Below are 13,191 nucleotides of genomic sequence, written 5' to 3'. Positions count from 1 at the left end.
GGTGTTGGGAGGAGTGGGCTGTGTTGGGAGGAGTGGGCTGGTGTTGGGGGAGTGGGCTGGTGTTGGGAGGGGTGGGCTGGCGTTGGGAGGAGTGGGCTGTGTTGGGGGGAGTGGGCTGGTGTTGGGGGAGTGGGCTGGTGTTGGGAGGGGTGGGCTGGTGTTGGGAGGAGTGGGGTGGCGTTGGGGGGAGTGGGCTGGTGTTGGGGGGAGTGGGCTGGTGTTGGGAGGAGTGGGGTGGCGTTGGGGGGAGTGGGCTGGTGTTGGGGGGAGTGGGCTGGTGTTGGGAGGAGTGGGGTGGTGTTGGGAGGAGTGGGGTGGCGTTGGGGGGAGTGGGGCAGCATTGGGAGGAGTGGGGTGGTGTTGGGAGGAGTGGGGTGGCGTTGGGAGGAGTGGGCTGGTGTTGGGGGGAGTGGGGCAGCATTGGGGGGAGTGGGCTGGTGTTGGGGGGAGTGGGCTGGTGTTGGGGGGAGTGGGCTGGCGTTGGGAGGAGTGGGCTGGCGTTGGGAGGAGTGGGCTGGTGTTGGGGGGAGTGGGCTGGTGTTGGGGGAGTGGGCTGGTGTTGGGGGGAGTGGGGCAGCATTGGGAGGAGTGGGGTGGTGTTGGGAGGAGTGGGGTGGCGTTGGGAGGAGTGGGCTGGTGTTGGGGGGAGTGGGGCAGCATTGGGGGGAGTGGGCTGGTGTTGGGGGGAGTGGGCTGGTGTTGGGGGGAGTGGGCTGGCGTTGGGAGGAGTGGGCTGGCGTTGGGAGGAGTGGGCTGGCGTTGGGGGGAGTGGGCTGGTGTTGGGGGGAGTGGGGCAGCATTGGGAGGAGTGGGGCGGTGTTGGGAGGAGTGGGGTGGCGTTGGGAGGAGTGGGCTGGTGTTGGGGGGAGTGGGGCAGCATTGGGGGGAGTGGGCTGGTGTTGGGGGGAGTGGGCTGGCGTTGGGAGGAGTGGGCTGGCGTTGGGGGGAGTGGGCTGGCGTTGGGGGGAGTGGGCTGGTGTTGGGGGGAGTGGGGCAGCATTGGGGGGGAGTGGGCTGGTGTTGGGGGGAGTGGGCTGGCGTTGGGGGGAGTGGGCTGGTGTTGGGGGGAGTGGGCTGGTGTTGGGAGGAGTGGGGTGGCGTTGGGAGGAGTGGGCTGGCGTTGGGAGGAGTGGGCTGGCGTTGGGAGGAGTGGGCTGGTGTTGGGGGGAGTGGGCTGGTGTTGGGGGGAGTGGGGCAGCATTGGGGGGAGTGGGCTGGTGTTGGGGGGAGTGGGCTGGCGTTGGGGGGAGTGGGCTGGTGTTGGGGGGAGTGGGCTGGTGTTGGGAGGAGTGGGCTGGTGTTGGGGGGAGTGGGGCAGCATTGGGGGGAGTGGGCTGGTGTTGGGGGGAGTGGGCTGGCGTTGGGAGGAGTGGGCTGGCGTTGGGAGGAGTGGGCTGGCGTTGGGAGGAGTGGGCTGGTGTTGGGGGGAGTGGGGCAGCATTGGGGGGAGTGGGCTGGTGTTGGGGGGAGTGGGGTGGCGTTGGGAGGAGTGGGGTGGCGTTGGGAGGAGTGGGCTGGTGTTGGGAGGAGTGGGCTGGTGTTGGGGGGAGTGGGCTGGCGTTGGGAGGAGTGGGCTGGCGTTGGGAGGAGTGGGCTGGCGTTGGGAGGAGTGGGCTGGTGTTGGGGGGAGTGGGCTGGTGTTGGGGGAGTGGGCTGGTGTTGGGGGGAGTGGGCTGGTGTTGGGGGGAGTGGGCTGGTGTTGGGGGGAGTGGGCTGGTGTTGGGGGGAGTGGGCTGGTGTTGGGGGAGTGGGCTGGTGTTGGGGGGAGTGGGCTGGTGTTGGGGGGAGTGGGCTGGCGTTGGGGGGAGTGGGCTGGTGTTGGGGGGAGTGGGCTGGTGTTGGGAGGAGTGGGCTGGTGTTGGGGGGAGTGGGGCAGCATTGGGGGGAGTGGGCTGGTGTTGGGGGGAGTGGGCTGGCGTTGGGAGGAGTGGGCTGGCGTTGGGAGGAGTGGGCTGGCGTTGGGAGGAGTGGGCTGGTGTTGGGGGGAGTGGGGCAGCATTGGGGGGAGTGGGCTGGTGTTGGGGGGAGTGGGCTGGCGTTGGGAGGAGTGGGCTGGCGTTGGGAGGAGTGGGGTGGCGTTGGGAGGAGTGGGCTGGTGTTGGGAGGAGTGGGCTGGTGTTGGGGGGAGTGGGCTGGCGTTGGGAGGAGTGGGCTGGCGTTGGGAGGAGTGGGCTGGCGTTGGGAGGAGTGGGCTGGTGTTGGGGGGAGTGGGCTGGTGTTGGGGGAGTGGGCTGGTGTTGGGGGGAGTGGGGCAGCATTGGGAGGAGTGGGGCAGCATTGGGAGGAGTGGGCTGGTGTTGGGGGGAGTGGGCTGGTGTTGGGGGGAGTGGGCTGGCGTTGGGAGGAGTGGGCTGGTGTTGGGGGGAGTGGGCTGGTGTTGGGGGAGTGGGCTGGTGTTGGGAGGAGTGGGGCGGCATTGGGAGGAGTGGGGCGGCATTGGGAGGAGTGGGGCGGCGTTGGGAGGAGTGGGCTGGTGTTGGGGGGAGTGGGCTGGTGTTGGGAGGAGTGGGCTGGTGTTGGGAGGAGTGGGCTGGTGTTGGGAGGAGTGGGGTGGTGTTGGGAGGAGTGGGCTGGTGTTGGGGGGAGTGGGCTGGTGTTGGGAGGAGTGGGCTGGTGTTGGGAGGAGTGGGCTGGTGTTGGGAGGAGTGGGCTGGTGTTGGGGGGAGTGGGCTGGTGTTGGGAGGAGTGGGGTGGTGTTGGGGGGAGTGGGCTGGTGTTGGGGGGAGTGGGCTGGTGTTGGGAGGAGTGGGCTGTGTTGGGAGGAGTGGGCTGGTGTTGGGGGGAGTGGGCTGGTGTTGGGAGGAGTGGGCTGGTGTTGGGAGGAGTGGGCTGGTGTTGGGGGGAGTGGGCTGGTGTTGGGAGGAGTGGGCTGGTGTTGGGAGGAGTGGGGTGGTGTTGGGGGGAGTGGGCTGGTGTTGGGAGGAGTGGGCTGGTGTTGGGAGGAGTGGGCTGGTGTTGGGGGGAGTGGGCTGGTGTTGGGAGGAGTGGGCTGGTGTTGGGAGGAGTGGGGCAGCATTGGGGGGAGTGGGCTGGTGTTGGGGGGAGTGGGCTGGTGTTGGGAGGAGTGGGCTGGTGTTGGGAGGAGTGGGCTGGTGTTGGGAGGAGTGGGCTGGTGTTGGGAGGAGTGGGCTGGTGTTGGGGGGAGTGGGCTGGTGTTGGGAGGAGTGGGGTGGTGTTGGGGGGAGTGGGCTGGTGTTGGGAGGAGTGGGGTGGTGTTGGGAGGAGTGGGCTGGTGTTGGGAGGAGTGGGCTGGTGTTGGGAGGAGTGGGCTGGTGTTGGGGGGAGTGGGGTGGTGTTGGGAGGAGTGGGCTGGTGTTGGGAGGAGTGGGGTGGTGTTGGGAGGAGTGGGCTGGTGTTGGGAGGAGTGGGGTGGTGTTGGGAGGAGTGGGCTGGTGTTGGGAGGAGTGGGCTGGTGTTGGGAGGAGTGGGGTGGCGTTGGGGGGAGTGGGCTGGCGTTGGGGGGAGTGGGGTGGCATTGGGGGGAGTGGGCTGGTGTTGGGAGGAGTGGGGTGGCATTGGGGGGAGTGGGCTGGTGTTGGGGGGAGTGGGCTGGTGTTGGGAGGAGTGGGCTGGTGTTGGGAGGAGTGGGGTGGCATTGGGGGGAGTGGGCTGGTGTTGGGGGGAGTGGGCTGGTGTTGGGGGAGTGGGCTGGTGTTGGGAGGAGTGGGCTGGTGTTTGGAGGAGTGGGCTGGTGTTGGGAGGAGTGGGGTGGTGTTGGGAGGAGTGGGCTGGTGTTGGGAGGAGTGGGGTGGCATTGGGGGGAGTGGGCTGGTGTTGGGAGAAGTGGGCTGGTGTTGGGAGGAGTGGGGCAGCATTGGGGGGAGTGGAAATCTCTGGCCTTGGTTCGGTACCAATGAGAGGCAGGACCTCACTGGCCGTTCTTTTTCTGTTCACAGGAAGCTGGGTGACCATTGGCTCCCAGGTTTCGGAAGAGGTGAGTGGTCCACAGGTTCCCTTGGCAAAAGGCCTCTCTTGCACTCCTAGAGGAATAGGAATAAGGAAAGGCAGGTATTTCCCTCCTGGACGTACCACTCCTGATCCCAGCCACTGCTCTATCCTCATTCCACGTGACACCCTCCCTGTCTCCTGCCTGGCTTTGCCACAAGTGCTACCACACTCTGAGCTCGAGCTGACAAAGAACATCTTCTACTCTACGCACTACACGCTGGAGGAACAAGGCAGGTCAGGCAGCATCGAGTGGAATAAGCAGTCGATGCTTTGGGCCGAGACCCTCCATCAGGACTGGAAAGTCATTCCCCTCCATGGACGCTGCCTGACCTGACGAGTTCCTCCAGCGTTTTGTGTGTGTTGCTCAAGATTTCCAGCAACTGTGGAACTCGTATTTTCCTTTAGTTCAGACCGTAGGATAGGAGCTCCCATGACCCCACACCAGCTGAGTGTTACTGAGAAATAATCTCTTGTTGCTTTTGCTAACCCCCCTCCCTCGCACATTTGCTGTTCCGAGTATATCTCCCAGTTACCTGGTCTCAGGTGATCCGACTTCCTCACACATCCCAATGACACAAGACCATAAGATTAGGAGCAGAATTAGGCCATTTGGCCCTTCAAATCTGCTCTGTCATTTCATCATGGCTGGTCCATTTTCCCTCTCAGCCCCAGTCTCCCCGTATCCCTTCATACCTGACTGATCAAGAATCTATCAAGCTCTGCCTTAAATGTACCCAATTACTTGACGTGCACGGCCGCCTGTGACATCAAATTCCACAGATTCATTACTTTCTGGCTAAAGAAATCCCTCCTGAACTCCATTCTAAATGGACATCCCTCTATTGTGAGGCTGTGTCCTCCAGTTAGACTCCCCCACCATGGGAAACGTCCTCTCCACATCCACTCTATCTGTGTCCTCTGGTCCTAGACTCCCCCACCATGGGAAATGTCCTCTCCACATCCACTCTATCTGTGTCCTCTGGTCCTAGACTCCCCCACCATGGGAAACATCCTCTCCACATCCACTCTATCTGTGTCCTCTGGTCCTAGACTCCCCCTCCATAGGAAACGTCCTCTCCACATCCACTCTATCTGTGTCCTCTGGTCCTAGACTCCCCCACCATGGGAAACATCCTCTCCACATCCACTCTATCTGTGTCCTCTGGTCCTAGACTCCCCCACCATGGGAAACATCCTCTCCACATCCACTCTATCTGTGTCCTCTGGTCCTAGACTCCCCCACCATGGGAAACGTCCTCTCCACATCCACTCTATCTGTGTCCTCTGGTCCTAGACTCCCCCACCATGGGAAACGTCCTCTCCACATCCACTCTATCTGTGTCCTCTGGTCCTAGACTCCCCCACCATGGGAAACGTCCTCTCCACATCCACTCTATCTGTGTCCTCTGGTCCTAGACTCCCCCACCATGGGAAACGTCCTCTCCACATCCACTCTATCTGTGTCCTCTGGTCCTAGACTCCCCCACCATGGGAAACGTCCTCTCCACATCCACTCTATCTGTGTCCTCTGGTCCTAGACTCCCCCACCATGGGAAACGTCCTCTCCACATCCACTCTATCTGTGTCCTCTGGTCCTAGACTCCCCCACCATGGGAAACATCCTCTCCACATCCATTCTATTGAGGCCTTTCAGCATTCAATAGGTTTCAACAAGATCCCCATAATTCTTCTGAACTCCAGTGAACCGTCAAACGCTCCTCACATGCGGGGCGGTTGGGTTAATCAGCCACTGTAAATTATCCCTGAGTGTGTGGGTGAGGAATCTGGGGGGAATTGAGAAGGAATAGGTTACAGGAATCATGGGAATGCTGTGGGATAGTCTTGAAAGGCCAGATGGCATATAATAAATAATGAGGAGAGGTTGGGAGCTGCGCCTCACTACTAGGCCTCATGGTGGATTTTTACTTGATTATTGAGGGTGTTGGTGCCTGATTTTTCTTCACACCCCCATCTTACCAAATAGACCACCATGGTTATCCAATGGGGCCAACTCTAAGCCAGAGGTATATTGGTAACGTAATTACCCACATTTAATTAACCCATATGATTAAATGGGAGGGGGATTTGAAGGGCAGGCAAGGGAGCATAAACTGGGGAGGAAGCAAATTGATCTTCTGGGGCTAGCATGGACCCAGTGGGCTGAATGGTCTCCTTCCCTGTAGAATTGGGTTTAAGTCCATCACCAGGGATGTAGACTGACACTTCCAGTGCTGATGAATTGGATGTTTGACCAGCACCCAAGGGAAAATGAAGGAGATCCCACAGCAGATACTCAAAGCAGAACGAGGTAGCAACCTCTCAAATTTCCCAGCCTGACAACCTCTGGGATCTTGCTGTGCATCGCTCACTCAGTCTGTGATCAAACCTCGTCCCACAGGTTGCCGAGGACATCCTGACCGTAGCCTACGAGAGTGGCATCAACCTGTTCGATACCTCCGAGGTCTACGCTTCGGGCAAGTAAGCTATGTTCCTGTCCCAACATCTTCCTGGGAGGGGTGGGGGGTGTGATTCAGTCTGACAACACCTCGCATGTCATTTGTGATCGTTAGACGTGGGTTATGACCACAGGAAAAATGGCTGGAGTCACTTAGCACTTCCGTGCAAGGACATCATCAATCAAACGTGCAAAAATTAGTGAAAATAAAACTGCTGATATTTACAAAAAGATACCTCAACAGAAAACTCAATAATAGCATCATACTATTTTATCCAGTGTGAACTGCTGGCACTCTCCTACCACTGGGAGCAATGAGACCCATTTATTAGGCACCAGGACATACTGTCTTCAATTACCCACAAAGTTAACTTAAAACTGCACACGAGGTAGAATATGGTACACTTTACAATGGAGTTACAATCATATTACAAAATAAACAGAAGTATCTACCTTAAATGCAGTACATTTGGCCCTCCTTATCTGTGGGGGATCGGTTCCGGGACCCCCTGCGGATACCAAAAAACGCGGATGCTCAAGTCGGTGGACTTTAGGACCCGGCAGAGATCCAGAACTTATTTAACCTGTCTCAGTGCGGTGGTCTTTAGGACCCGGTGGAGCTCCGGACCTTATTTAACCTGGCTCAGTGCGGTGGTCTTTAGGACCCGGCAGAGATCCAGAACTTATTTAACCTGGCTCAGTGCGGTGGTCTTTAGGACCCGGTGGAGCTCCGGACCTTATTTAACCTGGCTGGCTCAGTGCGGTGGTCTTTAGGATCTGGCGGAGCTTGGGACCCACCACCCGCAGTTTTTCTGTTCTGGAAAATGATCACATTTGAAAATAAAGTGGAAATAATAAAGCGATCGGAAAGAGGTGAAACGCCATTGGTCATTGGAAAAGCATTAGGCTACAGTCGGTCAACGATCAGAACAATTTTAACGGATAAAGTGAGAATAATGGAGCATGTGAAAGGCCCTGCCCCGGTGAAAGCTACAATTATTACTAAGCAACGCAGTTGGTTTAGTTATAGAAATACATATGTTTAAGTGTTTTATATGCATAGAAAGGTAAAATATATACTATGTACTAAGACAAACGTTTGACTAACTGACGCTAAATAATACTGGATGTAGCTGTTCCAACTGAGAGAACTTCCGTTTTTTTTCGATCCCAATCCACGGTAACCTATGCACATCTTCCCATATATTTTAAATCATCTCTAGATTACTTATAATACCTAATACAATGTAAATGCTATGTAAATAATTGTTATACTGTATTGTTTAGGGAATAATGACAAGAAAAGAAGTCTGTACATGCTCAAACAACAAGTGCTGGAGAGAGTACTTCCGGGTTTTCCCAGTCTGCGAATCCGCGCATGCGGAACCCGCGGATAAGGAGGGCTGACTGTATACAAACATATACACATTTACACATCCTTATTACTAAAGAAATGGAATATTCTGCCGTGTATGGCGGGAAAGGCACCACAAAGCCAAACCGAGCTCACCAGCTCACTCTCAACCCATTATGACAATTTACTAAGCGGGAAGACTTTAAAGTGCGTACACTCAGCACAGTGACCCAGCAGAATGACAAGAATGTGTGGGGGGGTGTGTGTGTGTGTGTAAATAGTGTGTTTAGTGAGCGATCTCTGTCACAGTGATTAAGGCCCCCAGCTCCAGATGGTAAGACCCAGAAGCCTATAACTCTAGGCCCCTGATCCCATACCATCCTCTCCTGGGAATCACCCCTCACACCTGAAATAGAAACGGACAACACTGCCAATTCTCACCAGTTCAAGCGGCATCTGCTGAGGGAGAAACTGAGTTGAGAATCAGGGCTAAAAGGTTTATAATAAGTAACAAGCTGAGCAGAGAGGAGAGGCTGGGAGTTAAGCCTCACTACTAGGCCTCCAGCATTTGTCACAACTGAGAGCTGAGGAAGAAGGTAGTCTTAAATTTGTAAGAACACATGAAAACAGGAGGAGGAGGAGACCATTCAGCCCTTCAAGCCTGCCCTGCTATTCCATGGCTGGTCAGCCCCAGGGTTCATCTCTTCGGTGCCAGTTCTCCATCGCCCTCAATGCCCTGAGCTTTCAAAAATCTATCCATCTCCTCTTTAATTCCCATTCTCCCCCAATGATCTGGCCTCCACAACTCACAGGGGTGGCAAATCTATGGCATACAAGCGCAAAAATTCTGTTGGCACACGGCATGCAGTTCCACCCTCAATTCTTTAAACCCCCACCCATAATAAAAAGATACATAATGATTATCTTTACTGCCAAATGATCTTTCACACCTGAGAACGGTGAATTGTCTCACACCGACTCGGTGCCAGCTACACAGTTACGAGAAGACGTGAGGTTGGAAGATACGTTTTGAAAACCTCAATTTTTAATCTTTTGGATAGTAAATAGTGACAATAACAATACTATTAAGAAATGAATAACTAATTTATTTATTGAGATACAGCGTGAAACAGGTCCTTACGGCCCTTTGAGCCGTGCCACCCAGCAATCCCCTGACTTAATCACGGGACAACTTACAATGACCAATGAACCTACCATCCGGTACGTCTTTGGACTGTGGGAGGAAACCGGAGCACCCGGAGGAAACCCACGCGGTTCTGGGGAGAACGTACAAACTCCTTACAGACAGCGGTAGGAATTGAAGCTGGGTCACTGGTATGGTTAAGTGTTGTGCTAACCATGCCTCCCACAGTACTACTTAGAAATTGTCTGTTTAAACTGTTAGTATTAATTTTTGATGGTGGTTTCTGAAGCACTTCTTTAATTTCAATCTGTCTCTGTTGTACTATTATTAATAGTTAAACAATGAACACACACAAACATACAACAGACCTCATCCATTCCACGGCAACACGAGTGAATCTGCAGATGCTGGAAATAAATAAAAACACAAAATGCTGGCAGAACTCAGCAGGCCAGACAGCATCTATGGGAGGAGGTAGTGACAACGTTTCGGGCCGAAACCCTTCATCAGGAGTGAAGTAACATGGGATGGTCGAGGGGGGATAAGAAGTGAGGGGGAGGGATGAAGTAGAGAGCTGGGAAGTGATAGGCTGAAGGGAATTTTTTAATTTCCCATAATTCTCCACCTTCCCCCTAGCCCATTTCCCTCCAGCCTATCACTTCCCAGCTCTCTACTTTATCCCTCCCCCCATTTCTTATCCCCCCTCAACCATCCCATGTTACTTCACTCCTGATGAAGGGTTTCGGCCCGAAACGTCGTTATTACCTCCTCCCATAGATGCTGTCTGGCCTGCTGAGTTCTGCCAGCATTTTGTGTTTTTGCTCATCCTTTCCACAATTACTGTTACTAATTCAATAATAACCTCTGCTCAATGTTGCCACGTCAAGTGAGAGAATTTTTAGAAGATTTTCACCAATTTGGGCACACTCTCTCAAAAAGCTTCTAGAGCATTCCAGAAGTTCACCCCTCTCTGTATGAAGGTGGTCCCAACACACCTCGGTGTTAAAATATCTGCCTCCCCACTGCCCCCACACCACCCCCCCCAGCATCCAACTCTGTGCCCTTGTTTGAGACTCTCCTGCTGGTGGAAACTTCTCCACATCAGCCCTGTCACATCCCCTCAGGGTCTGAGATGTATCTGTAAAGTCGCCCGTCATTGCTCTAAACTCTGAGGAATATAGACATAGAGGAGGGGGTTATGGATCCAATGGAATGGCTGCATTGGGAGGAGGGGTCAGGTCAAAGGTCAGAGGGTGATGAGGTTTTGTTGTCTGTTGTAGGGTTAGGCCAAACTAATGAAGAATTGAATTGAAATGACTATTTCTTACATCCTTCACATACATGAGGAGTAGAAATCTTTACATTATGTCTCCGTCTAAATGCGCAATGTGAAATCAGAGTAATTTATAATAAATAGAACAGTAAATGTAATATGGAGTACACTCAAATCAGTGTGAGTTCATCAGTCTGATGGCCTGGTGGAAGAAGCTGTCCTGGAGCCTGTTGGTCCTGGCTTTTATGCTGCGGTACCGCTTCCCGGATGGTAGCAGCTGGAACAGATTGTGGTTGGGGTGACTCGGGTCCCCAATGATCCTACGGGCCCTTTTTACACACCTGTCCTTGTAAAGGTCCTGAATCATAGGAAGTTCACAACTACAAATGTACTGGGCTGTCCACACCATTCTCTGCAGAGTCCTGCGATTAACAGAGGTACAGTTCCCATACCGGGCAGTGATGCAGCCAGTCAGGATGCTCTCAATTGTGCCCCTGTAGAAAGTTTTTAGGATTTGGGGGCCCATACCAAACTCCCTCAACCGTCTGAGGTGAAAGAGGCGCTGTTTTTTTTCACCACACAGCTGGTGTGTACAGACCACGTGAGGTCCTCAGTGATGTGGATGCCGAGGAACTTAAAGCTGTTCACCCTTTCAACCCCAGATCCATTGATGTCAATGGGGGTTAGCCCGTCTCCATTCCTCCTGGAGTCCACAACTAGTTCCTTTGTTTTTGTGACATTGAGGGCAAGGTTGTTTTCTTGACACTACTGAGTCAGAGAGATGACTTCTTCCCTGTAGGCCACCCTGTTATTGTTTGAGATTAGGCCAATCAATGTAGTGTCATCGACAAATTTAATTAGCAGATTGGAGCTGTGGGTGGCGACACAGTCATGGGTATACAGGGAGTAAAGGAGGGGACTCAGTACACAGCCCTGAGGGGCTCCTGTGTTGAGAGTCAGAGGGTTGGAGTGGACAAAATGATGGCAGAGGAGACACGAGAGACTGTAATGTTTATTGTCATCTGCATGACTACACATATGCACAGGTGTAATAAAAAACTTCCTTGACACAGCATCACAGACACATAGCGTCATATAAACAGCATTCACAAGAAAAACATCAATTAAACATAAAATTCGAGGAAGAAACTAATTCTATTGCAAAGGATGTGGGATTCCAGTAAGATGTCAGTGTGTGTGTTCAGTCGCTGCAGCTTCTACGGGTCAACAAAAGGGGTTACAGGCAGTCCCCGGGTTACGTACGAGTTCCGTTCCTGAGTCTGTCTTTAAGTCGGATTTGTACGTAAGTCGGAACAAGTACATCCGGTATTATTTAGCGTCAGTTAGTCAAACGTTTGCCTTAGTATATAGTATATATTTTACCTTTCTGTGCATATAAAACACTTAAGAAATGTATGTATTCCAATAATTAAACCACTGGGTTGCTTAGTAATAATTGTAGCTTTCACCTGGGCAGGGCCTTTCACATGCTCCATTATTCTCACTTTATCCTTTAAAATTGTTCCGATCATTGACCAACTGTAGCCTAATGCTTTTCCAATGACCGCTAGCGTTTCACCTCTTTCCAAACGCTTTATTATTTCCGCTTTATTTTCAATCGCGATTGCTTCCCGTCAATGGAACAGAAACACTGTGGGTGGTGGGTTCTGAGCTCCGCTGGCTCCCGAGGTCTGCTGGGTTCTAAGGACCATCACACTGAGACAGGTTAAATGGGACAAGTGGGGGCTGTGCTGGGTTTGGGTATTTGATCCTCCACAATATTCCGCGTGGGAATTTAAACTGGAGGTGGCAGTGTTTTTTTTACGAGGTCGAGTTGCGAGCTTGACATCAGCCCAGCATGGATAGTACGGGGGTCACTGGATCGACATCAATCCGGCACGGGAGCGGTCTGTCACTGGATCGAACTCGGGAACATCCGTTCTCCAACCCGGCGCTGATCTCACTGTGCCACCAGCTGACCGGAATTGTGGAGGGGGGCAGGGTCAGGGTGAATCTTACTAAGAACAATTTAAGCCAAATACAAAGTTAAACAGTCAACACAGTGTCAACGGCAACAACTTAAAATGGCGGACGGCGTCGCGATCTGACTTAAAATGGCAGATGGCGTTCTCCTTCCTCGGTTTGTAAGTACGAGTTGTCCGTAAGTCGGACGTTCGTAACTCGGGGACTGCCTGTATTGTCCTTTTTAAACATATCTTTAAAAATCACAAGATCCTGATGGACATTAAGAACTTTAAGTACTGCAGGTCTACCCCATCAGCGAGTGGCTTGTTGGTGGACAAAGTGAAGAAACTCCAGATTATACTGCTGTCTGCGTCGAAGCAGGCATGCAGTCGTAATAGTGAGTGATTGTCTCGGTCACTTTTGTTGTGATCGCAAGACCCCTTTGGAGGTTGTTAATGCGGGAGTTTGATTCACTGATTTATTGGCGTACAGCAGGGACGGTCGGTGGAGGAATTGCTGCCTCCAGCCCCAGTGTCACCTGTTTACAACCGCCAGGATGGAGGCGTCAAAGCCGGTGCGCTCCACCAGGGGGCGGTGTGGCGTGGCGTCCAGACTGGAGTTGGTGCTGCCCCCTAGTGCTTGCTCAACAGAAGACGAGCTGTATTGTGGTCGACTGCAGATTTTGGCAGCACTCATCGCTCTATTTTGGTTTAGCATGACTGTATCCTACTGGTATCTTTACGTGTCTGCTCTCTTGTCTGTGCTACGTGTGCTTTGTGCTGTGTGACTGTTGGTAACGCTGTCTCGTTTGGGTATTCAATTATGACAAATAAACTTGAATTGAATTGATTGAACACACACACAAAATGCTGGAGGAACTCAGCAGGCCAGGCAGCATCCGTGGAAAAGAGTAAACAGTCGATGTCTCGGGCCGAGACCCTTTTTCAGGACAGAACAAGCTCCACTGTAGTGTAAAGCAGTCAGAGTGTTGCCATACAGAGGGAGTGACTAGGGTTTTGCCGGTTGGTTCTAACATTGAATGGTTGAAGGGA

At 53.4% G+C, this 13,191-nt stretch overlaps 1 protein-coding gene across 1 annotated transcript in view; it reads left to right on the top strand.

Moving 5' to 3' along the window:
• The window catches only part of LOC140728734 (voltage-gated potassium channel subunit beta-2-like), a 70,937-nt gene that overhangs the window by 11,403 nt on the left and 46,343 nt on the right, over window positions 1–13,191 (top strand). Inside the window, exons 3-4 of the mRNA XM_073047686.1 lie at window positions 3,897–3,934; window positions 6,347–6,426. Of these exons, the coding sequence (XP_072903787.1) occupies window positions 3,897–3,934; window positions 6,347–6,426 (118 nt within the window). The remainder of the gene's footprint in view (window positions 1–3,896; window positions 3,935–6,346; window positions 6,427–13,191) is intronic.

The sequence above is a fragment of the Hemitrygon akajei genome, chromosome 6 (genome assembly GCF_048418815.1).
Source record: "Hemitrygon akajei chromosome 6, sHemAka1.3, whole genome shotgun sequence".
In the NCBI taxonomy this organism is placed as follows: Eukaryota; Metazoa; Chordata; class Chondrichthyes; order Myliobatiformes; family Dasyatidae; genus Hemitrygon; species Hemitrygon akajei.
This window is presented reverse-complemented; position numbering and strand designations above follow the sequence as displayed.